Source organism: Aulonocara sp. 'chitande type north' Nkhata Bay, linkage group LG17, assembly GCF_057382095.1.
Source record: "Aulonocara sp. 'chitande type north' Nkhata Bay isolate Kocher_YH1m ecotype deep benthic linkage group LG17, A_spYH_male_GT1.1, whole genome shotgun sequence".
Classification (NCBI taxonomy): domain Eukaryota; kingdom Metazoa; phylum Chordata; class Actinopteri; order Cichliformes; family Cichlidae; genus Aulonocara; species Aulonocara sp. 'chitande type north' Nkhata Bay.
In genome coordinates this window covers 10,623,235-10,645,984 of record NC_141360.1, presented here as the reverse complement: position 1 = coordinate 10,645,984, position 22,750 = coordinate 10,623,235, and the positions used below count along the sequence as shown (strand labels likewise).

The window sequence follows — 22,750 nt, the reverse complement described above, 5'->3', positions numbered from 1 at the left end:
CCTCCTGTTTTTTTTACGCCTCGGGTTAAAAAAAAAAAGAAAGAAAAGAAAAGCAATAAGCTCTCAGATGTTATCTGTGATAACCTGGTGTGCGTCTGTGCCCATATTGACGTGCGTGTTCCGTTACAAAGGTGTTTCTATTAAATGCAATTAAAAATATATAAATTAATGACTGTAAAAAATAAAAAGCAGCGCAGCTTCTAACAGGACATCAAAGTGGAGCCGAGCATTTTGTGTAAACGCTGTGAAGTGAGCTCAGATTAAACTGGCTCAGCGAGGCCTGCTGGAATTTCAATGTAAATAAATGAAGAAACGGTGGATCGAGTCAGACCTGTCATTTATCCTGGACAAAATCCAAATCCCGTGTTTGTTGTTCAGATTATATTATTATTTATTATTTAATTAGGTCAAATGACCCACCTACCAAACGCGCGTGCACACACACGCAAACACAACGAGCTTAGTGGCCTGTAATCCCACGAGAGCCACTTTCCCTTTTCACCCACCACGCAAATAATAAGGGGGGGGGGGGGGGGGCGCTGACGTCACCCGCACATGAAGCGTCTATCTCCGTTTTCATAAAATCGCTGTATGATTTTTTTTCTTGCAGGTTTTTTACAACATAAAAACTCTACCAAGTGTACACGCGCTGGCTTTGAAACCAAGCCGTTATTATTATTATATAGTTAATAACAATTATTATTATTTTTATTGTTATTTTTATTATTTTAACAAAAGGCAGACACAAGACTAAATGGGAAACATGTTTAGTAATAAACGAGCCGTGATGAGACAAAACAAACAGCCATGGATCTGTGTGTGTTTTTATCATTCTGTCTGTGTAACTGACGCCATGTTTAAATGTCGGTCAGAGCACGATCACGGTTCCCTAAATAAGGGGGAACCCGGCCATCCCCTTGTTCTCGGGCCGGGTGCGGGGTACGTGAAAAAAATTGGACCGCTTCTATAAATAATCCCAAACGCCCTGTTTAGATCCGTCCTCTCGTGTCGCGTCGTTATTCTGCATCCCTCAAGTCTTTTTGTTTTTTAAGGCTGCCTGACATCTCTGCCTGCATCACAGCGCAGAGAAGAGTTGAATAGCAAAACTGTCAGAGCAGAGAGCTGTCGTGTGTTTCAGCTGCCCGTGTGTGTGTGTGTGTGTGTGGAGCGCAGAGGGACTGAATGGCAGCCAGTAGCCTGCTGATCTAGCGCAGGTGCAGGGGTTCTCTCTCTCTCTCTCCCTCTCTCTCCCGCTACTGCAGTGAATAGGACCACACACTGACACAGACCAGCATGCCATCAGCCTCGCGCTGCTCTCGGCCTGCATTCTCAGAGGCTCGAGGCCTCTGCGACAGCCCCCACCCACCACCCCTCACTCCCTCTCCCACCACTTCTCCCCCTCCTCCCCCACCCCGTCACTCGTAGCTCCAGCTCCCGTTTATCATCTCCGCTCATTGATGCTGACAGCTTTATAGAGCGCCATCATTAAGGACATGCACAGTTTGAAGGGGGATCACGACTCTTTAGTAAAAAGCAAAGAAAAAATCCCCACAACCAAAACACCAGTGTCTCTGTTTCACCGTGCGGTGCCTCAGGTGTCCGCGTTTTGTTCTTTTCTTGTCCTCCATCGGCCGTGAACGCGCACGTACAAAACTCTGGAATTCACTCCCGTTTGCAGTAACATTAAAGTTGCTTGATTGTTGTTGTTGTTTTGGGGGTTTTTTTTTGCTTTACTTTCCATTGTGCCTAAACTCTTTTTTAAATATCCATCACTAACTGCATGTCATTACGAAATCTGCATTCCGTGTTCCCGAATGACACTTGTAAAACTCGTGTTTCACACCCACGCGGTTGCATAAACGTGATGTAGCCTACTCCTGCACTCTACTTACTTTGTTACTTTTTTAAGGCCTTTTAGAAATTAGCGCTGCAGGCCTCGCTTAAAGGCCTCCCGGGCTTCCTGAACCTCAGTGGAACATAATGTAAGGGCTGCAGATCGATTAAATTTTCTTGATTAAAGCTGATCATGGAACTGATCATATACGCCTCATTTTGCTTCTTGTATAAAAACTGAAGCCAGGATAAAGAAGGCTGGGAGAGGGATGGATACAGAGGGATGTGAATATTTTTTTCCCCTCTGGCTAAAACAACGTAAGGCCTGGCGCAGGTTGCTGTAGCCTGGTAGGAAACCTCTCTTGCCATGCGCTAAAACGGACCCGAGCTTTGCCACAAAAACGAGTAGAGTCGATAAATTAGAGGGCTCATTAGAGGAAACAAATCTTTACTGTTCACGGGCCACTTACAATATATTTGGAATGAATTCTAAACTCCATATATTTATATATATATATATCGAATCGAATTTAATAATTAAGGATAACTTTAATTATTTTAATCTTTGTTTCCTTGCATGCCGGTTTAATGTAGCTGTACTTTCAGTCTTCATTTCTGTCATACACTCATTAAAAAATCTAGAAATAAAAAAACACACACACACATACAAAATGCAAGTATCAAAAAGCACATTGTCTTATAACTAATTCGAGTTAATACAGCCATAATGACAGTATAACGGCATGCTAATTGGCCTTTTCCCTTCACAACAATGCTACCAGATCAGCATCTCTTTATTATTTAATAACGTCAAACGCTTGGCTGGCTGTGCTGGCTGCTGAGCCTGCTGGCTGCTGTTGGGGAGAGGACAATGCAGCTCCAATTCAGGAGTTTCACTCAAGAGCTATATGATCGCTAAAAAAAAAAAAGAAAAGAAAGGAAAAAAAATCAAAGCGATTAGAGGAAAGCCAGAGATTACGCACTGCTAGTGACGCTGGCGGTGCGCAAAGGTGTCTTAATCAAACCAGTGTCGCGCATATTTATGCTTTTTCGTCTCTTTAGAGCAACAGGTGACCGGTGTGAGGTCCGTTCCTGCAGTTACAAGTGAAAATCGGTCCTTTCTTGTCCGGAAATTAGGAGACCGGTGAGGGCGGTGAGCGTGCACTAAAGCATCCTCTACATATACTAGTTTGTCGGGAAAGTCCACCCGATGTCCGATTATAAATAAAGAGTGGACATCGGAAGTGATTCAAAGGCAGAAAGGTATAAACTCAGTCAATAATCTCAATTAAAAAAATAAAATAAAATAAATAAATAATAATAATAATAATAATAATAATAATAATAATAATAATATGCATTTTTCTTCTGTAGACTTTATAAAACAGAGCGACAATTTCCCGACTCCCACAGCATGTCGTTTGTCTGGAACAACATGAGCGGGTTTCTAGGCTGACTGCCACCCCAAGGCCGGCTCAGGCAACTCAAGGAGACCCGGGGGGGGGGAGGGGGAGGGGAAAAGGAGAGGGAAAGTGGACGGGTGGGGTGTTCTGCTGAGACACAGAAAGGGCCGATCTGTGCTGCAGTGACTGGCTTTTTCTTTCATTATAACCCACCACACCCACCCATCGACCGCCACCACCCCCCACCGGTGAAAGTTTCGATCCACTTGGCTGAGGTGTCGTACTTTTGATTTTCGACAGCGTCACTTTTCGAATTAGGGCGAATTTGAAACCGAGGTCTCGATTTCTTTGCTCCCAGAGTCAGTCTTTGGATACATTTAGTGTTCGTTAGTCTACACAGCCGAGAGCATCACCGAAGCTCTCAAGCCCTTTATTCATGTTCCACATGGAGAAAACCGATGTTTTTTAAGCATTTATTTCTTTTTTCTTTTTTTCCCGGCACTCTTTATTTTCCAAACTGTTAAAAGTCAAACAATAAAATACCGATTGCACAGGAAACACGTGGCAGACAAATTTTGATTGATTTGAATTTTTGCACCAGATTTCCGCGCATGAAGCCAAAGATGAGTGTGACAGCGACATATTGTTTCATGTTAGAATGAGTGTAGCTGACAGGTTTACTGTCAGGAGCCTGTTTCTGTCGGGGCACCATAGCTGGAGGTGGTTTGCAGGCATTCGGAGACTCTTTGATAGAGAAGGCTGTTGAGCTGATGGGACTGAATCATCATTAACAAGCCAACAGACACAGGAACCCCCACCACCACCACCCTCCCTCCTCTGGTCTCATTTCCCAGCATAGACACTAACCTCTTTCACTCTGTCATCAGCCCGACTCTCTCCCTCTCTCTCCACCGAGTCCAGCACAACAGCACAGTCCATTGTTCCCGGGCCCCCCTCCCTCTGCCTGGCCCCCCGACCCAACTGTTGACCAACAACTACACTCGCACATTAAATCGGGAGGGGGCGGCGGGTGCTGTCCTATTTTAGAATATGACACATCTAGAAATGCATGCTGAGAAAAAAAGTGGGGCTAAATGGGTGAAAAGGTGTGGTTTTAGTGTTTTAGTACAGCAGAAAGTCCGGCCAAATGATACTAAAGAGCATACACCCATTATGAAGACCGTTCTAGAACAGATAAAATATATTTAAAACAGTCTGATATTTTGCAGACTGGTCCAACGCAGTTAGCTCATCTGATTGCTTTTCAAAATAAAAGCAAAGATGCACACTCTTAAAAAAAGAAAAAACTCTAGCCTTTTTGTTTTTCTCAAACTGAGATTTTTACCTATTTCTTTTTTGCTTATTTATGGATTATACAAAGTTCGTAAATGATAAATGTTAAAGCAGGCTTCAGTCTTTTCAAACCCAAGAACAATCATACATCAAACCTGGACAATATCCAAACAGTACAGACAGAAAAACCACGAGAACTCTGATCACTTTTTCCAAACCCAAACAAGTGAAACAGGCTTGATCATGTCTGTTTATAGTGTTTGAATGGATGTTTCTAAACTGGGCCACCTTTTAGTAGTGTATCTACAGTTTTAACAACATTGTTATACACTTTAAACAAAGTATACAACTTTTACCACCCAGTGCTACTAATATTTAATTAAACCAGTGTAATTTCAGAGGGATTCTGCTGTCATTGTTGTGGAGATTGTGGCACATGTCATCAGTCAACACTGGGTTTCGTTTTTAAGGAACACTTGGAAGAAAATGTGTTCATGTGGGGTTTATAAGGTTAGACTTGTATTACAACATGTCACAGAGATGGTGCAGTTCCTGAAAGCCTGCTGAGATATCAGCACGACACTTTCCTCTGCTACAAGCGCAGTGTATACATACACATAGGGCCCGCTTCTGTCTTCCCTCACTTTCCCCTTATTTTCTCTGGTCTCTAACTATCAGATAAAGGCTGAAAACATCCTCCATGTGTCATTTGCCAAATGGTTTTATGGTTTGGGCCTCAGCAGCAGCAGGCACATTTTGATTTGCGGCGATACTGTTTTGATAACTCGTGTCGACACGCAGATCACTTTCTGTCACGTAGAAATGCCATAACTCTTCCAGTATTGAATTATTTATCTGACCTTCTCTTTGTTTACTTACATTGTATTCTGCATCCTTAGCGAGTTTAAACATTTTGCATTGAAGCAAGGAACTAGAGAAGCTACAAATGTGCTGGTTTAAACTGACTGAAATTTGTCAGACAGTTCAGAGTTCAGGGAATTTATGACTCTTTATTTGGCCCAAAACAAAATCCTACTAGTGTTTTCTCCCCCTTTTTTTCAAGAATTGAAAACATAGAGTCTTAAAGGAAGGCGAACACGGCGTGGCATGGAGCCTTCCCTCTTTAAAATTTCTGCATTTACTCAGCTCCGAGCGAGAGCAATTTCCTTTTATTATGCGTAAAATCTGGCTCGCTGGACGATGGTGCGGACTGTAGTGTAGATTTCGATTGATTGCATCAGTCACTATCAGGCTATTCTGGAGCTGGTGACTCTGAGGTCTCCCTCTCTTCGTGTCTCTGACAGAAGCTGTTGTTGAATGGAAGAGTGGCCTCTTTCAGTGTGGGTGTCCCCTCGGGGCCAACTGGGAGAGATAATCAGACAGGACAGTTACAGACAGACGGACGGATGGACGGATGGGCAAGCAGATGCAGTAGACTGAAGTTGTTTCTCCCAGACTCACAAGAATTTGAGACTGGGGGTTGTAATGGTGGGCAGGGTTATTATTTTCTACACGTTAAATGTTTCAGATGGTGTTTTAATTTGCTGTTTTCATTCTTCTACCTTTAAAAGTCACTCAGCGAGGTCTGAAATCCCGTCTGCAGATCTGTAGTGGATATGCAGCAAAATCTTCTGTTTTATCTCACAAGTGGGTGCAGATTAGCTCAGATTGGACTGGATTAGATTAGAGTCTTGCTGCTTCTTGTAGCACAGCACACACACGAAACAGGAAGAAACTAAGATTACTGTAATGATTATAAAAATATAGAAATCAGCTCTACTCATAAATGATGATATGAAAACGTTAATTATTTCTGAAAATCTGTTGTTAAGAAAAAAGATGTCACCTTGTCTTTGATTATATTTACCTCAATTCATCCTAGTTTCTCATTTCATCCATAAAGATACAGACTTAGAAACCAGGCTTTAGTGTAACATACTATATGCTCTTCATCTTCTTTTTATCCAATCGGGAAAAGCATTTCTCTCTAGGGAACCATAGTTCTGTAGCTGAAGAAAGTGTGTCCCTTAATGTAACTCTGCACCCAGATATATTTGAGCTTTAAAGTGTTCATTGTGCGCTGTTAGGCTACAATACTGACATTTTTTTTACTACAGTTGTTCATTTATTATGATTTGCTTCACTGATAGTGCCGGCGTATATTTTCCAGAAAAAAAATACATCAAAACAAAAAATCTTCTTGTACACTGAAGCATTAACTATTTGATTGAGTGGCTTAATCACTAATATGTGATCTTACAAATGTGATAAATGTATTAATATGAAAAAATAATCGCAACCCACCCCCTTTACTCGAGCTCATATTTCAAAAGATTGCATGATCATTACAGTGCAGCTCATTGCTGGAAGTTTCCATCACAGGTTTATGAGTACACCTGTATGTGTGTGGGTGGGTGTGCGTGCGTGCGTGAGGGAGGGAGGGAGGGAGAGGGACATGGCAAATATAGGGCAGAAAGTGAGAGAGAGAAAGAGAGAGAGAGAGAGAGAGAGGGAGAGAGAGATGTCTGCAATAGGTTGGGTTGGGCAGGTCAGTGCTGCAGCATTTGATTGTAAATAAGCGAGGAGTCAGTTCACACGCCGATCAAGTGACTGCCGGGAACAAGCGAGCCATTTGAATCAGGTGGCTATCTCCCTATCTGAGAGATCAGAGCCCTGTCACCCCCCCCCCCCCCCCCCCCCCAACACACACACACACACACACACACACAACCTGCCTCCTCCCTGTGCTCTCGTCATTGTGTGTTGCACAGTAAAGGGACACACACGCACACACACATGCACACAAATGAAATGACATGTCCCTCCCTGCTGGCTGTAAGGGCAGGCAGAGTGGCTGGATGAGATTTCACTGTCTCACGTTAGAAGAGGAGAGGAGGCAAGAGGAGAGAAAAGGAAAGGAGGAAAAAGAAAAGGAGAGGCGGCGAAAGGAAAGGAGAGAGAAAGAGGGGGACCCCCCCCCCCACCAAAAAATAAATAAATAAATCATCCAGAAATCTTTCCTGTTACCGGCTTTGTCGTCTCTCAGAGTCCCTGCAAGGAGAAAGTGGTTGAAATCATGTTTCTGTTAAACTCGTGGCACAAAAAAATCACTACAAGTCAAAGAGACCTCATGGTTACACTGTAAACTTGTTCAGTCTTTAAAATGTGAAGTAAAAAAACAGATTAAAAAAATGAACGGCAACACTGAAACCACAAGACAGTTACAATATTTTGAATCCAGTAATGACTCCAGATATTGTCTTTATAGGGAAATAAAATAAAACATGAGAAGATGAACTAACAATTAATTTTCAAAAGGGCTGGCAGTCGATTTCCATCAACAAATCACTAAATTTGTTCCTTCAGGGCAAAATTCATCAACAGCCAGTACCCTCTTTGCACTGACCATACAACCCTGAGAAGCCAGAGGATGCTCTGCAGCTACACTGCTTGTCACAATAAATACCTGTGAAAAATGGATCCGACACACACACACACTGCATTCACGCGCGTTCTCTTTTAGTGCTGCATCTCAACAACGGCCCCCAGGGGAGTCGATGATGTGCGACAGCTGCTCCCTGTTCATATTGATTAAATGACAGCCGGGATCATTTACCGATTTACAGACTGACGGAGCTCAAACGTACAGCGCCGCCCCGAGGGAGCGTTTCGGACTGTTAGTCCAGACAGCCTGCGGTTTATGTTCACAGCCGCCGCTTTAATGCGAACATCATCCTCTACCCCACTGTGTCCCTCAGGACACACTTAAAAGATTATGCTGTTCATTTTCGATGTTGAGATCATCACTACAGTGACTTCTAAACAAGCGCAGATTAAGTCATGATGACACGGTGGCATTGCAATGTAGTGATAAAAAGGTGATTTAAAGGAGGTTTAGTAACTGTTTGTGTTTGTTTCACAGTCAAAATTTCAGTTTCCTACCAAAAGGACTTTTAGGATTCCACAATCACTGTATGCATGAGAGGCATGACAGGAAGGGAGGAGGATAGCTGGAATTTAAGACAGCAAAAGAAAGGATGGGACAAGACTGGGATGGACTTGGCAGGACAAGGAAGGACAAGACAGGTCAGCCTGGGCAATATGTAGCAGCTATATTTAATGTGATAGGATAAAAAGATGCAAAATAAATCAGGGGAATACAAGAAGAGACATGAATGGCTATAAAAAGTGAGGACAGGACAAGAGAGAAGAAACCAGACAGCGGGATGGAGAAGCAGGGCCGGCTGTCCCATTACTGGGAGTTTTGAGTCTCTTTGTAGACTGTGTCGCCCTGGGAATGAGCCAGGTGAAGCTGTTGAGCACAGATTAAGGCAAAGATGGATCAATCGCCTTAATATTAGGGTGCGTGAGTGACAGCAAGCCCGGGGACACAAACACCCAGACTATTGATTTTGATCTCTCTTGAATTGCTTTTCTCAAGGCATACGCATGCCGTCAAACATTTACAGTTGCACACACATAAAATCATGACAGGCCTCATTGCTTTACTTCCGTCTGTCATTCTTTCACTATTACTGTCTAAATCAGACACAGTCCAGTTGACTTTTGTTTGAGACTCGATGGGCAGGAACCCTCTGGCTGTGCTTCTTAATGAGCTTATAAGATATTTAAACAGTAGGAGGGAGGTGACTTTAAGGAAGCCATTAGCAATAAATTGTTGCCTACTAAGATGGTTACAGCGTGTGAAGAAGCGTAGCCTGAAAAAGTTCAAACGTGCCGATCAATGCGCGTATTAGAAATTGCAAAGTAACGGCAAATTATCCAATAACAGTAAAAAAGCAGAAGGAGGTGCGAATCCATACATCGTTTTCACCAGTCCAGTCTTCAGTGCTCTCAAACAAAGAAGCGTGGAAAACTCTCGAATAGTTAAAAGTATTATGGATTCATATAAAGGCTACTATTACAACTTTCTTCCATTTACTTTGGTATGCCTGATTGCTTGAAATACTACAATATCTATTAGCCTTGGATGTGGTTGCTATGGAGAAGAAGCCATTCAGGGGCACAAATTAGAGCTGTGGCAAATTTAACATACTGCATTATTATTATCATTATTATTTTTAATTAACTTGCTTATTTCTAACTTTTGGATCATCAACAAAAACTGGCATAGATGCTTTCCTTTAAAAAAACAAACAGTGTGGCTCAGGTGGGAGAGCAGGTTGTCTACGAATGGCAAGGTCGGTGGATCGATGCCTGCCTGACTCCTCATAATCTCCTTCAGCCCGTGTGCCAAAGTGTCTTCGGGAAAGCTGAGTTGTTCCTGATGCAACTGTGTGAATGTGTGCGCGATTGGGTGATTGCACGAGTGACTGAGACCTGCAGAAGAAAGCGCCTTGAGCACTCAACTGAGTAGAAAGGCAGCATGTAAGTGCCAGTCCATTTACAGTCACAGTCCTCAGATGAAGGAGGTCATGGTTGTTGCGTGGATGGGTAGTAAATTAAAAGAAATGTTGATTACACGATGTAGTGGCTATAAATTAAGTGCATTATCTGCACTGAAATTAGTCACAAGCCTTGCTTTACATGGGGTCAGAGAAGAGTAAGAAAGAGCTTTTGTTTTTTCCCCGGTAGTTATTGGTCGCTTTCCCCCGTTAGCTGGGATAGATGCTCGAACAACTCTGTAACTGTGGACTGGACTAGGAAAGTGTCAAAGTGTCGACCGGTAGAGAGAAACCTGCCCACTTATTGTCATGATACATTTTTTTAAACCAAAACCTCTCCCCAACTGTATTAAGTGTTTAAACCTTGATTACAAAGGTTACTGCCTCTAATTAAGCAATCATTTAACAACCGTGATCCAAAATCTGCAGCTGGACTGATTTCAACCTTTTGCTGTAGGCTCTGTGATTGGATTTATCTCAGCACAATGCTTCCTGAAAGTTACTCTTCCAGGTTTTGTTTACACAAATGTGTGCCTTTGACAAACCTGCTCATCTTTTGTTCTGACAATTCAATCAGTCGCTTTTTTTTCTCCCCAAGCTCTGGGAGTGCTCCAACTGCCTAACGCTATCCAATGAAAACCAACAGGACTTTTCCTTCCAGATCCCCGCACAACCCACCCTGAATTATTTCTTCCGTTTAAAGAGGGGAAAAAAGTGCAAACTGTGCATTTACTACAAGTTGAATGTACACAAAGGTGAAGGAAATGTGAAACAAGCAAATAAATATATAAAAAAATCTCCAATGTGGCAGTGGATGATGGGAGGGAAGTCTGCTTTGGGAGCAGTGGCCTAATAAGGCTAAATACCAGACTGTGAATAATCTCCCAGTAAACTGTCTACTCATGAAAAACACAGAGATGCAACAGCAGCAACTCTCGCTTTCTGTCTGGCTGTCCTCCCTGCCTCCCTCTTTGCCCCCCCACCCCCCCACCAGTATCTTTCTCTCTGTCCACACCGCTCTCTCTCTCTCTTTCTCTGTCGCTCTTCTCCTTCTTTACCTCCCTCGCTCCTGCTCTCCTTCCTCCCACCTCTTCCTCGCTCCTCGTCTCGTCTCGGTAAGTAGGATAAGGCTTGGAGAGCTCTGTCGTCGTGGTAACTGCCAGAAGTATTCAGTTTGAAGTTTGAGGAGGTCAGTTTGCGGGTCAGACTAACCCCCCTCCCCAACCACACACACACCGACACACACAGAGCCAAAGACAGAGTAGGGGTGTTGAGGGGACCCCCGTATGGGCCTGGGCCCTTATACATGAGGGGATCCGGAGGGGGAATTGATGTATTTGGAGGGGCAAGGGCCACTGCAAAGCTCTGCTACTAAAACAGTTGTGGTGTCAGAACTTTTAGAGATTTCTCGGATCGAAATTAAGCTGATTATGAGTGATATCGGACATTGTTGTGCTGGGATTTTCTGCAGCTCACTGACTTCAATCACTTTCAGTCCTTTAGTATGATGATCAGCAAACCCACACCTCAATGCTGATTTATGCTAATGGGTGTTTCAAAGCTTTTACGTCTGAAAAGTGGAAGAAATCGAAGGGAGTAAACATAAAGAAAGTGTCTGCTTTCATCTCTTATCCTTCTCTTTTTTCTGAAGGAAATTTTACCTGACAGCGGATTTTGATGTCCTAACTTGTTGAAAAGTACCACCATTGTACTGACAGGAAAAATAAAAGTGCATCTAAAGCTGTTAAAGCTCAAGTCTTCCCCGTCCACGTATCAGAGGAGCTGGTACAGTACTAGCAGCATACAGACACCACCCCCAAAAAACAAAACCATTAATTCTGGCCCAGCGAGGCTCAACGGTCACCAAAGCCTTGTCAATGAAACTTTGTTGTCCCGTTGACTGTAAGCCAAAGTCTCCCCGTGCACACTAACAGCTCTGGCAGTGTGTCCACTCACACCTTAAACAATCTGGCTATTGGGCAAGAGTTTCAGCCCATCAGTCTCCGACAAATGCTTGCACTCCGAGCAGGCGCAGAAGCCCTCGACTGCTTCCACACTGCCGCTGCAGGTTTGGACTCCTCATCATAAACTATTGTAAAACAAAAGTGAGTGAACAGGTTGTAAAGCTGAATCGGTATTAGTTAAACAACCGCTACTGGAACCTGCGCTGTACGCGATAAACTGATTTATTCTCTTGTGGCACAACAGTCATCTGTAAAAACAAGAGATGAGTCAGGTTAACTGAGCAGATGACGAGTAAAGTTTCCATGAATAGTGCTTCTTGTCTCAACTTCCTCCGTCTCTTAGTTTTACTTTCTTTTTTTTCTTTCCCCTCTCTTTCTCTTTCCCTATCCTGGGTGGTTTCTGATGTAAATGTTTTTAGTCAGTTGGCGGCTGAGGCTCAGCAGGTGGTCCACCAAATCCACCGTAACCCCCGGTAACCCCTGTCCAGCCAATCCAAATGCTGCCCTGCCCGCCACTGCGCTTAGTTAGCCCTGACAGGACCTTCTGTGTGTGTGCGTGGGTGAGAGAAAGAGAAGCAGCACTCAAAGGACGGGCTGTGTGCGCGGAGTGGTCATTAAAAGTTTATTAGAAGGTTTTCACATGTTGCGAAATTTGGTTTAAGGCAGATGAAGGCAGATGTGCGCACTGCGTGAGTGTCTGCTGTTTGTTAGATTATCTGTGTCTCACATCCATCCATCCTTTTTTGACTGAAACAAAAAAGTTACCCTTTAATCGTTCTGATGTGATTAATACAGCATTTCTGAAATATTTTGAAGAAAAACAGGTTAACCTGGAAGTGAATTCTCTATATGTGTATTTTCTTTTGTAAAAGAAAACAGATAGAAAAATTACTAACCAATATCTATGAAGGAAAAGTGTGCCTTGAGCAAATTTTTCCCAACTAATATTTGATCGTATTCAAATTTGGGACATTTTAAACTCCTAAACCTGTAAAGTCTTCAAAAACTGTCAGCTTTAAAATTATGACATGTTTTTTTTGGTGTAAAGTAGATTCTTTTTTCCCCAAAATCATAAAAAAATATGATTTTGTTTATCAGAATTTACAAAATAAAAAAAAAATGAAGTAGACTTTTTTAACCCTCGTGTAGAAAACCTTGAATCATGAGACTAAACAATTTTTGGAAAGGGACAACTAAAAATTAAACTTTTTGAATGAAATAAAACAGCCCATTCATCATTCAAGGTTCTTTGAAATGAGTGCAATTAATAAGATTTAGCTCATTAATAAGACTGTTTTTCCACCAGGGTAAATAAACCCAGAGTAAACTGCTTCTTTGTGAGTGAGAAATCTAAAGTGCAGGATTAAATGAGTCCAATAAAGTGAGTCTGTTGAAATGGACAGCTAGAAAGATAGATATAGATAGAGAAGTTGATTTAAAACTTTTAAAGGAATAAAGTAAACATATATGGACATTCAACAAAACAACCTTGCCAGTATATTAATCATCTGCATGTAAGTTTTATCCTCATAAAGAACAAAGAAAAAGACAGCTATCATTTGATTATCTTTAAAGATTAAAGATGTGACAGCAGCAACAAAAAATCTTGTGAGCTTACGTCAAAGGCTAGTCGTTTTCAGAAATGCAGTGATTTTTAATTTTATTGGAAAATATTTCATAAAGCTAAGATCTGAACTACAATCTGTAGACTGCATCTATATCGTATAACACACATAAGTTACTGTAATCAACACCAGGCAGGAAGACGTTTATCTGTTCAGAACCATGTATTGTTTCGCAGATTAAAAAATGCTGCTGTGTTCTATTCAATTTTTTATTCAGTATTCCTTACATATGTTTATGGGGACATAATAACATTTATTTATAAAAGAAGAGTGTCTTGTAGCAGTGTGTCGGTGTAGTGCTTATCACATTTACCCAGCAAATTAAAGATCACCAGTTTTCCTGAAGGAAACACAAACCCAGGCTCAGGGAACATGCCGCTGAGCAAGAATTTTATTATTAACCTCAAGAGAGTAATTAGATGAGCGAGGACATTCAGGTTCCCAGAAGTGTTGTCTAAAATCAAAGTAAAGTCAACAACACTAAAAGGAACTGAATCGTGTTGCCTTGATAGTTTGAGTCCTCTTCACTTTTTCTTTTCCACAGTGCCGTATGAACAGCAGCACAGTAAAACTCAGTAAAACTATGACTTCAGTGCTAATCAGATTCCCCGTGCGTCACATGTAGAGAATGGCAACCCAGGCTTCAACCCATCTACTCACTTTGAGTTCCTTTTACAAATACATTTCACCCACTGTTCATCAGAGGACAGAGCGCAGAGCCTTCCTCTGATATATTCAGAATTCACCTAAACACTTCAGGACATTGTGTTTCACCTGTAAGCCAGCATCTCCGCAGAAAGCTCACCCTGCCAAATGAATGTTTGATCAATCTTTTATGAGTTAGTCTTTCACTTCTCCGGTAGTACAAATGCACCATTGGCATCATTGTGCTCACATTTTCTCCGTTACCATGATAACCCTTTACCTCCTCAGTGATATGTGGATGGAGATCACTTGAAGAAGGCAGTTTTCAAAAATGCTTTTGTGTGTGTGTGTGTGTGTGTGTGTGTGTGTGTGTGTGTGTGTGTGTGTGTGTGAGAGAGAGAGAGAGAGAGAGAGAGAGAGAGAGGCAGTGGATTGATGGATAGTATAAACGTCTGTGCTATCATCAGCTTTGATTGGCTTTGAGTGGCTCTGAGTGCTGGGTCCATCCCAATCGCTTTCTGGGGTTCTTAGGAGCAGTGTGTGCGTGTGTGTGTGTGCTTGATGTTCATGCTTTTTTTCTCGTGGTATTTCTGTGTGTAGATATTAAGCCCTTGTATGACCTGCAAAGTACAAAACCACACGAGGGCATCAAGCAGGATGAGTGGTTTTTAGAGACTGCTATTCAAACAGAGGATGTAGGGTGAATCTGCGTCAGCAGGCAGCTGCTACCCTGAAGTGTCCCTTGAGCAAGACACTGTATCCCTATCCAAGAATGAAATGGAAAACAAATTCACAATGGGATCTTTAGGAAACATAGCTCCGGTTCTCTTTTTTTTTCTTAAATATGTTCATATCAACACTTTGAATGCATTAAAATGTAACATTTCTTCCCATTTGAGAAGAACTCATCCTGCTGCAGCTTCAGACTCTCAGTTGAAATCTCAAGGCAACCTGTTTGGTATCATCATTTATCACCTTGAAACTTTTTTCCCCTGGTAAACACTTTTTTCTGGCACGTTGACGCTGGCCTCGTTTCTCTCTATCGAACAAATTAAAGCAACCAATAAACAATTTAGTGATGTACTTTTTACAAAACCAATTACCAATTTCCTCTAGGCTGAGGGGGAAGTGTTGTCACCGTCATTACCCGACGCCTCCCGCCCTCCTGCTAGCTGCATACATACCAAAGACAGCACTAGGGGGAAGAGAAAGGCTCTCAGTTAATATTTAACCAGGCTATGTAAAGACGCAGTCAGATAGTTGAGCTCAGAAGCAAATAGACTCGTGTGTGGCACAAGCTGCTGAGAGGAAACAGTGAAATACTCAGTATGTAGGAAAACATGTAAATACCATGAATATCATAATATCCTTGTACGTGCATGTTTTAATGTTGTCTTGGATGAATCTGAAAAAGTCAGTGTGGAAAACTTTAAGGAATTATTGAAATTTATCTTTAACTGGTGACTGAATGTCAGTTTGGTGATCATTAGTTTGAAAACAAGCTGTCATTGCTTTATAAAAATCTACAGGTCGACAACAGCGTCAAATATCTGCTAAAAAGCTCACGGTATGATGGCATAGCCGCATCATGGATGTCTGGATGTGTGTCAAAAAGAGAAAGCGCATTTTTTTTCTTTTTTTTTTGGCTAAGTTGGCATTACTTGTACCATGTGTCCGCATGTGTGAGAATGTGTGTTTGTATTTGTGTTTTGTATAGAAAGTGCTGCGTGCAGTAGAACAGGGATTTGGTGCCATCAGCACAGTGATGTCAGCACACAGAGACAGACAAAGCCAGAATCCAAACCCTCTCCCAGCTACCCACAATCCTGCTGGAAACTGTGGGGGGCCCAGCCCTGGGGGCCCACTGCCATTACACACACGCACACACACACACACACACACACTTACACGGACGTGCATTAATGTGCGCATCCACACACAGATACCCAGAAATGAACACGTATGCATTTGTGCTCACAGGTCAATAGATGCATACATACCTGCATACGTGACAAACTTACATGTCCACTCAGTGTATATTAGTAGAAGTAATCTCACAGGGACGGGGCCCATGACTGTAGAACTACACTGCAAAAACTGGTGGTCGTGATTTTTTAAGCTAATTTTTACCAATTCAAACGTGATTAAACTAAAACCAACTGCACACCTTCTTTTATAGCATGCTCCTGTAACTCCCTTTTAAGGAAGTTACCCTATGACTTTTTAGGAAATGACAGCTTACACCAGCTTTGTGATAAAGTTCAATTCAGTTATATCTATATAGCAAACCCCAACAATCAAACGACCCGCTACGAGCAAGCACTTGGCGACAGTGGGAAGGAATATCGAGGGGTGCAAGATTTCTTTACTTCACTTTCCAAAAATACCACCGCTGATTGGTGGTAGCCACACTGCATTATGTGAGCGTCTGTATTAACTCTGTAACGGCACTGAGCGAGCAGTCAAATCAGAAACACACCTCTGTTTGCTTTGGCCTGGTCCTGTGCCACGCTGTACCAGCCTCAGTCATATGCCTTGCAAATGGGGAATGACATTACTGTTTTTGTGGTGTAATTTACATTAATGTTCTGTCACTGTGCTGATGCAGGTGTTAATAATGATGCAATAACAAGTTTAGATAGCAAAATGTGAGACTGATGAAAGACTAAGAGATGCTGCAAACAGCTATAAATTATTGACAGCTTAAATTCAAGCTAAAGCTATCTTGTTTAGCTAGCAGCAAAGTAAATCTTACAGTTTTCCAGCCTGTCCTCTTTCATTTTCCATTGCTCTACCTGTCCAGTCATACGAGCGCATGAGAGCACTTAGTGAGAGCACTTAAAGAGGGGATTACACACAGATTACCATTTATCCACAGCACATTTTTATGCAGTTGGAAAAAATTTTAATTAGTTTTTTGTCTGTGCATCACATATCCTGCCTTGTATAGTTTTGATTTATTATTATTATTGTTATTTTAAATGTTCAATGATATCTTTCTGCCTGTTTAGGTGGTGGCTCAATATGGTTGTAAAACTAAACATCTCAATCCCATTTTAATTCCATATGATCGATGTCTGGATAAAAAGGATTCTGTCTTCTTCATGAGAAAAAAAAAGCAGAAAATCGCCATGTATATTCGCAAATGTATCGCCTTAAAAACGTGGTCAAACCCAGTGTCAAGAGACAGCCTTGAATCCCAAATCAAAATGAAACTGTAAGACTTTCTGTTTTAGCGCTGCTCTGTCCTTGTCGAGTTGTTACGCAACAATTAGCAACTGTTGCTGTTTATCTCGCCTCTTTAAATGCCCCTCTGTCCCAAACAGTAAGAGCCAGACTGGGCCTGGTAGTATGTGTGTGTGTTCGTGTTTGCGCATGTTTGAGGCTTATTTTGGGCAGTGAAATCGGCGTAACTCGGCGTACTGGACCCAAACAGTTCTTCATTATGCTGCGAGGAAGAGTCCGCTCGTACTGCCCCCTATTCAGCCAAGACAGGGTCTGAAAGGGGAGCACTATGTACGTGTTTATGTACGTGCTTTTTGTTTGCACGGGTGTGCTTGTGTGTGCGTGTGTACAGTTGTATAGAGCGACTGCAGGGAGCCATATAAAGATATGTGTTGAGCGATTTCTGTCTGAGTTGTGCCCTCATCCCGCCTCCTCCTCACGCTGTCTGTCTGTGAGTGTGTGTTGTAGTGGAGTGATAACAATAGTTTCCTCTGACCCGCATAATGAGGGAGTTTCTCATATTCAGACAGCTGGGAGTGGATCTGCTGTGACGTTAGTTTTAGGCAAAGTTTGCAGTCGTTTTAACCAAAGTCACCTTTAACTTTCTGAATCTAAACTTTATTGAAGTGCACAGGGGGGGAGTCAGCAAGTTACTAGCCCCCGAACACTACTCGTTGCCTGGTAACACAGCCTTGCATCAGGAAACACTGGGAACTATTGTGGGTATACATGGATTCACTGTGAACTCTGACCTTATAGTCTCAGCAGCTTTTCACCAAGCCAGAGTGTTTTCATAAATCTGCCTTCTATGAATTCACCCACATCTGCTCTGCTAAACACACAGAATGAATGATTTTATCGTGTTTCTGTACTCTGCTGATCATCCATTAAATATATCTGAGCATCTGTATGTGGCAATCTTCCTTCTGGGTCTGCTCCTAAACAGATCTCCAAGTGAATACTGAAACAAGGCAGAATACATGCTGATTTCCCTTAAAAACAACACTCCATTTTTTCACCCCTTCTTCTTCTTCTTCTAGTGATGTAACGAGAGAGTGAAGACGCGAGTGAGAGAGCGGGACAATGGGAAACGGGATGGCAAAATGACAAATGGTAAGTTTAGGGAACACACCCAAATACACACTCTCAAACACGTACACGCACTCATGCACACAAACACACACAGAGTCCCATAGAAAAAGACAGCAATGCCTTGGAGGGTGCCAGTCATGCCCAGCTTCCGCTGCGCTCCAAATTGAGCGTGGCACAGAGTGTATGAAGTCAGCCGTCTGGAAGAGAGCCAAGCATTGTTCCTGCAAGCAGCTGGATGGTAATTACTAGAGAAGGAGAGAGTGAGTGTGAGAGAGAGAGAAGCTTTGCATCCTCACTGCTGTTGACAGATTTATATAGTAAAAGTTGCACACAAACACACTTGAGAGTACATTGCCGGGCATTGATTTTTATTTATTAACAACCTAAAATCAGTCACATAAAAATTGTATTCAATATAGTGGGCAGAAAGCCCCCCCAACCCCCGAACCCAACTGCTCATTTGAAGTGAAAAGAAAATGAACCAACATCCCTCAAATAGCTTTTACTTGTTTCAGGCAGCACATAATTTTAGTAGCAAACGTTATGATGTGGTACGCCGATATCTCTATAAAAAGTGAGCAACTCCATCTGCACGAGGAGTGGCTAAAAGCTACTGAAAATAATTTGAGGATATACACTAGTATTGGTACCAGAGCAACAGCACATTCTTGTTTTGTTTATTAAATGATTTATTAAATGGCATTAAAATAGTGTCCCAAATAGCACTTACGGGAGTGGTTAGTTTTACGAGTGATTTTACTCGGTTTTACTGTTTTCTAAACACAGGCGCAGTTTGTTCTTTTTCATATCAAGCGTAAAAAATAAGACATGCTGTTTTCCTAGCATTAAATATTGGTGTGGTCAGCAGTAAACTGCATGTCAGTGTTAGTAAATTACTTCCAGAAATACTTCCAGGAACTTCCAGAAATATATATGCAACATGGTCAGTCGCAAACATCTCTGAGTTCCTCTTACACACAGTCTTGTCACTGCAGTTTCTTTGTCAGTACCAACGGTACTTTGTCTTTAACACTAAAACCTGGCCCTTAATGATTTGTGGAGTACCTTTCAAAGGCTGCCAGTTTGGGGGGCGGGTAGATCTAGGGAAAGGCTAGCTAATGGTAGCACTAGCTTCGTTAGCTTGCTAATTTTGACTAGCCTTAAAGAAATATGCTTAAGCAGAGAAACTGACCAGCTCTACTAGTGAAAAAACACATGCCTGTTACTCAAAGCTGCCAGACCTCTACTATTGCCTTCATCCAAATTAAACAGCAGCGGTATAAAGAATCAACATGTCACAAAGTGAGAAATTAGCTTTGTGAGAGCGAAACCCATCTTGGAGCCAAGCTGTATAAAAGACAACAAATGTCTTTTGTTTTTAAAAGAAGCTTTAAAATGCCCTGTCCTCAACTACTATAAATTTCCTGTATGGGCTTACCTAACACCAACTATACTACTAGCAGTTTTAATCTTCCACTGCATCGCTGCATACATACCATTGTGTGTTTATCAGTTCCAAGCATGTGTGTTGTGCACATTTATCTGATATATTTTTTTAAAGCTTCAGATATAACCTACATACAGTGAAGCATCTCATGCTGTAAGAAGATTAGAAGAGTAGTAGGGCAGTTAGTCAGAGAGGAGGCCGGGCTGGAGGAATGTGTCAACTTACTGTCAACTATGTGCTGCTTTGTCATGAGACCGCAGAGCACTGAAAACACGTAAAGTTGCCTTTTTCACACCTTCGACTTCTCCCGCCCTCTTCCTCCTCCTGCACCATCACCCCCCCCTCTTCCCTCCCCACGCACACAGTGGCAGCAGTAGCCAGGCCAGTGCTAGTGCAGCTGTGACCAGAACAATAGCATTCCTCAGGTTTTAAACGCCTGGCACTTAGATTCCTAACAGTCAAATTCCTAGCAGGGAGAAGCTGGGGGTTGCTATAGGACGCCGAGAGCTGTAAGAAGCCTTGCAAGGAGATGTACAGCTGTAAAGCACTGTGTGATTTGGGGGTTTTATGAGAGGGATGGGTTTGGGGTGGGGGGACATCTCTGTCGTCTCACCTCGTGTTCTCTCTCCCCCCCCCAGATGTGGCACTTTCAACACTCTAGTTTTAGCAGTTTAGGTTGAGAGGCGTCCCGCTGCTTTGCCAGGGCGTCATGTGTTGATAGAGGCACCTGTTAAGTCAACACGTTCACCGGCTTGTTTTTGGCACATGCGGCGCTGAAAACCACACAGATGCGTTGAGAGTGACACATTAGTTTTAAGAGTGTTAAATTAGGTGTTAACAAAGGACACAAACACACGGCGGTTGTTTTTCCTCCCTAATTTTGTTCACATTTTCATACAGAAAACATTTTAGAAGCTTAGATCCAAGTGATGTTCTAAAGTTAAAGAATAAACGGTGATGCCAAGGTGCTTGTACATTCTACCGTTTTCATTAACAACGTGCCTCAAAATATATATCTAATTTAAACATGTTTAATTTTTTTTGTGTTAGAGAAAACGTTAAGCCCAACATCACGTGTGCCTCTACTCTGATGGTTTTAGTTCAGCACAGCACTGAGCTGCCCCGGCTATCGGCCCAATCTGAAATAACCCCCCAAAATAACGACTCTCTCATTAACCACGCCTGTTTCACAATTTAAATATAAATGAATCCAATTTACAAACCCTTGGCTGCGATGAAGGAGACTCATTTAGAGCCAATCTAAAATTAATGAGGGCATCTGGAGAGAGAGAGTGGAGAAGGGGCCCAGTGTGGCTTAACAGATACTGGAGTTAACAAGCTACTGTACTTTAAACACTGGAAAATCCCCATTAATTTTAAAGTTAACACAGCACTGTAGCGTGAATGGTGGAGAAGAGCTTTAATGTTACTTCAAGCACATTACGGTGACATTTTCAGACTGACTCTTGGCCTCTCGCTGTCTTAACCTCCTTTATGTTGTCATACATCAGCGTTTGTCGGTCTCTCCGTAGTCGTGCAGTATTAAATTTTCTAGACGTTTTTTAATATAATGGTCGTGAAAGTGTTCCTGTGTGTACGTGCATTCAACTCTGACACCTCCATCCTGTCGGATTTACAATGAAAAATCAAAGCCCTGAATAGAATAACTCACAGGAATTGAAGGAGGTAGTTCTCCTCAAGATACGTTTAGTTTAGTAAAACTTTGAAACATTTGTATTATTATTGTTATTTGTTGTTGTTGTTTTTTTTGTTGTTTTTTTTTACTTGATGTCCTGGCTACTTAATGGCACAACAGGTTTGGCAATAAATCTACCCAGGTCGTGGATTTTAGTCCATTAAAACAGCACAGTTCTCGCGCCATTTGCAACGTTCCTTTCCCCTCAGCAGCCGATGGAGTGGCCCCAGCAGATGCCAGCCAGCTCCCAGCCAGCTCCCACAGTGACTGTTTGGTTTTGCAGGTTTAATTCCCGATGGGTTCGGGTCTAGAGTGATTAGGCTGAGCCCTAAAGGCCAGCAGGCTTGTCAGGTGTCTCCACACATTAACGTTGTTCTGCTCACACCCTGAGCTGACAGCACAGCGAGGCAGAGGAGGGGTGGAGAGAAACGCTGATCCGGTGCGGTGGATGGGACAGAAGGATGGAGAGAAAGGGACAGACTGTATTGTTTGGATTGGATTGTTAGAACTTTTTTTTTTTTTTAAATTTAAAAAGAAGTTTTATTTTCATAATTTCCATGATTGGGTGGAACTTTCCTGACATTTAGGAAGTGACTTTAGCAGATAATCAGTTATGTTAAAGGAGAAAATGACGATTGAAGGCTGGGAGCTCATTCATAGTAAGATAAACAATTTCTGGGTCACTTTAAAAGCATCAGTGCCTTGAATTGTTACTATTAAAACTACACCATCATTTATAAAGTGAATCTTTTAGTTTAAATTGACAAAGACTCAATTTAACCTGACTCCCCGAAGAGTTGTTCATACAGATATGAATATTTCTGTTGCTGCGTGTAAAGAAACACTTTTTTTCCCCTGACTTTTAGTTTCATTTTTCTTTTTGCCAGTGAAGGCAACACACTGGTGGGTGCTACCTCAACATTTTCTTTAACCTTTGACCTTAAAACCAGCTGAGTGACAACATTGCTCACTGTTCCCTGCTGGATTCAAATAAACTTGCATTGTGTCTGTGCACAAACAACTTCCTGCATGCACACGTGCAGCTTGTTAAAAAAAGAAAAAAACTCTTCCTGCTTCTGACCTCCAACCCCATCCTACTCCACCCACCTCCACCACTTATAC

The 22,750-nt window shown here is 42.2% G+C and overlaps 1 protein-coding gene across 6 annotated transcripts in view; it reads left to right on the top strand.

Moving 5' to 3' along the window:
* The window catches only part of LOC147309664 (uncharacterized), a 91,679-nt gene that overhangs the window by 54,133 nt on the left and 14,796 nt on the right, over positions 1-22,750 (top strand). For all 6 annotated transcript variants that reach the window (XM_086270476.1, XM_086270473.1, XM_086270474.1 and 3 more), the window contains one exon: positions 18,434-18,506. In XM_086270476.1, coding sequence (XP_086126602.1) covers positions 18,434-18,452 — 19 coding nt within the window. In that variant the 3' untranslated portion in view covers positions 18,453-18,506. The remainder of the gene's footprint in view (positions 1-18,433; positions 18,507-22,750) is intronic.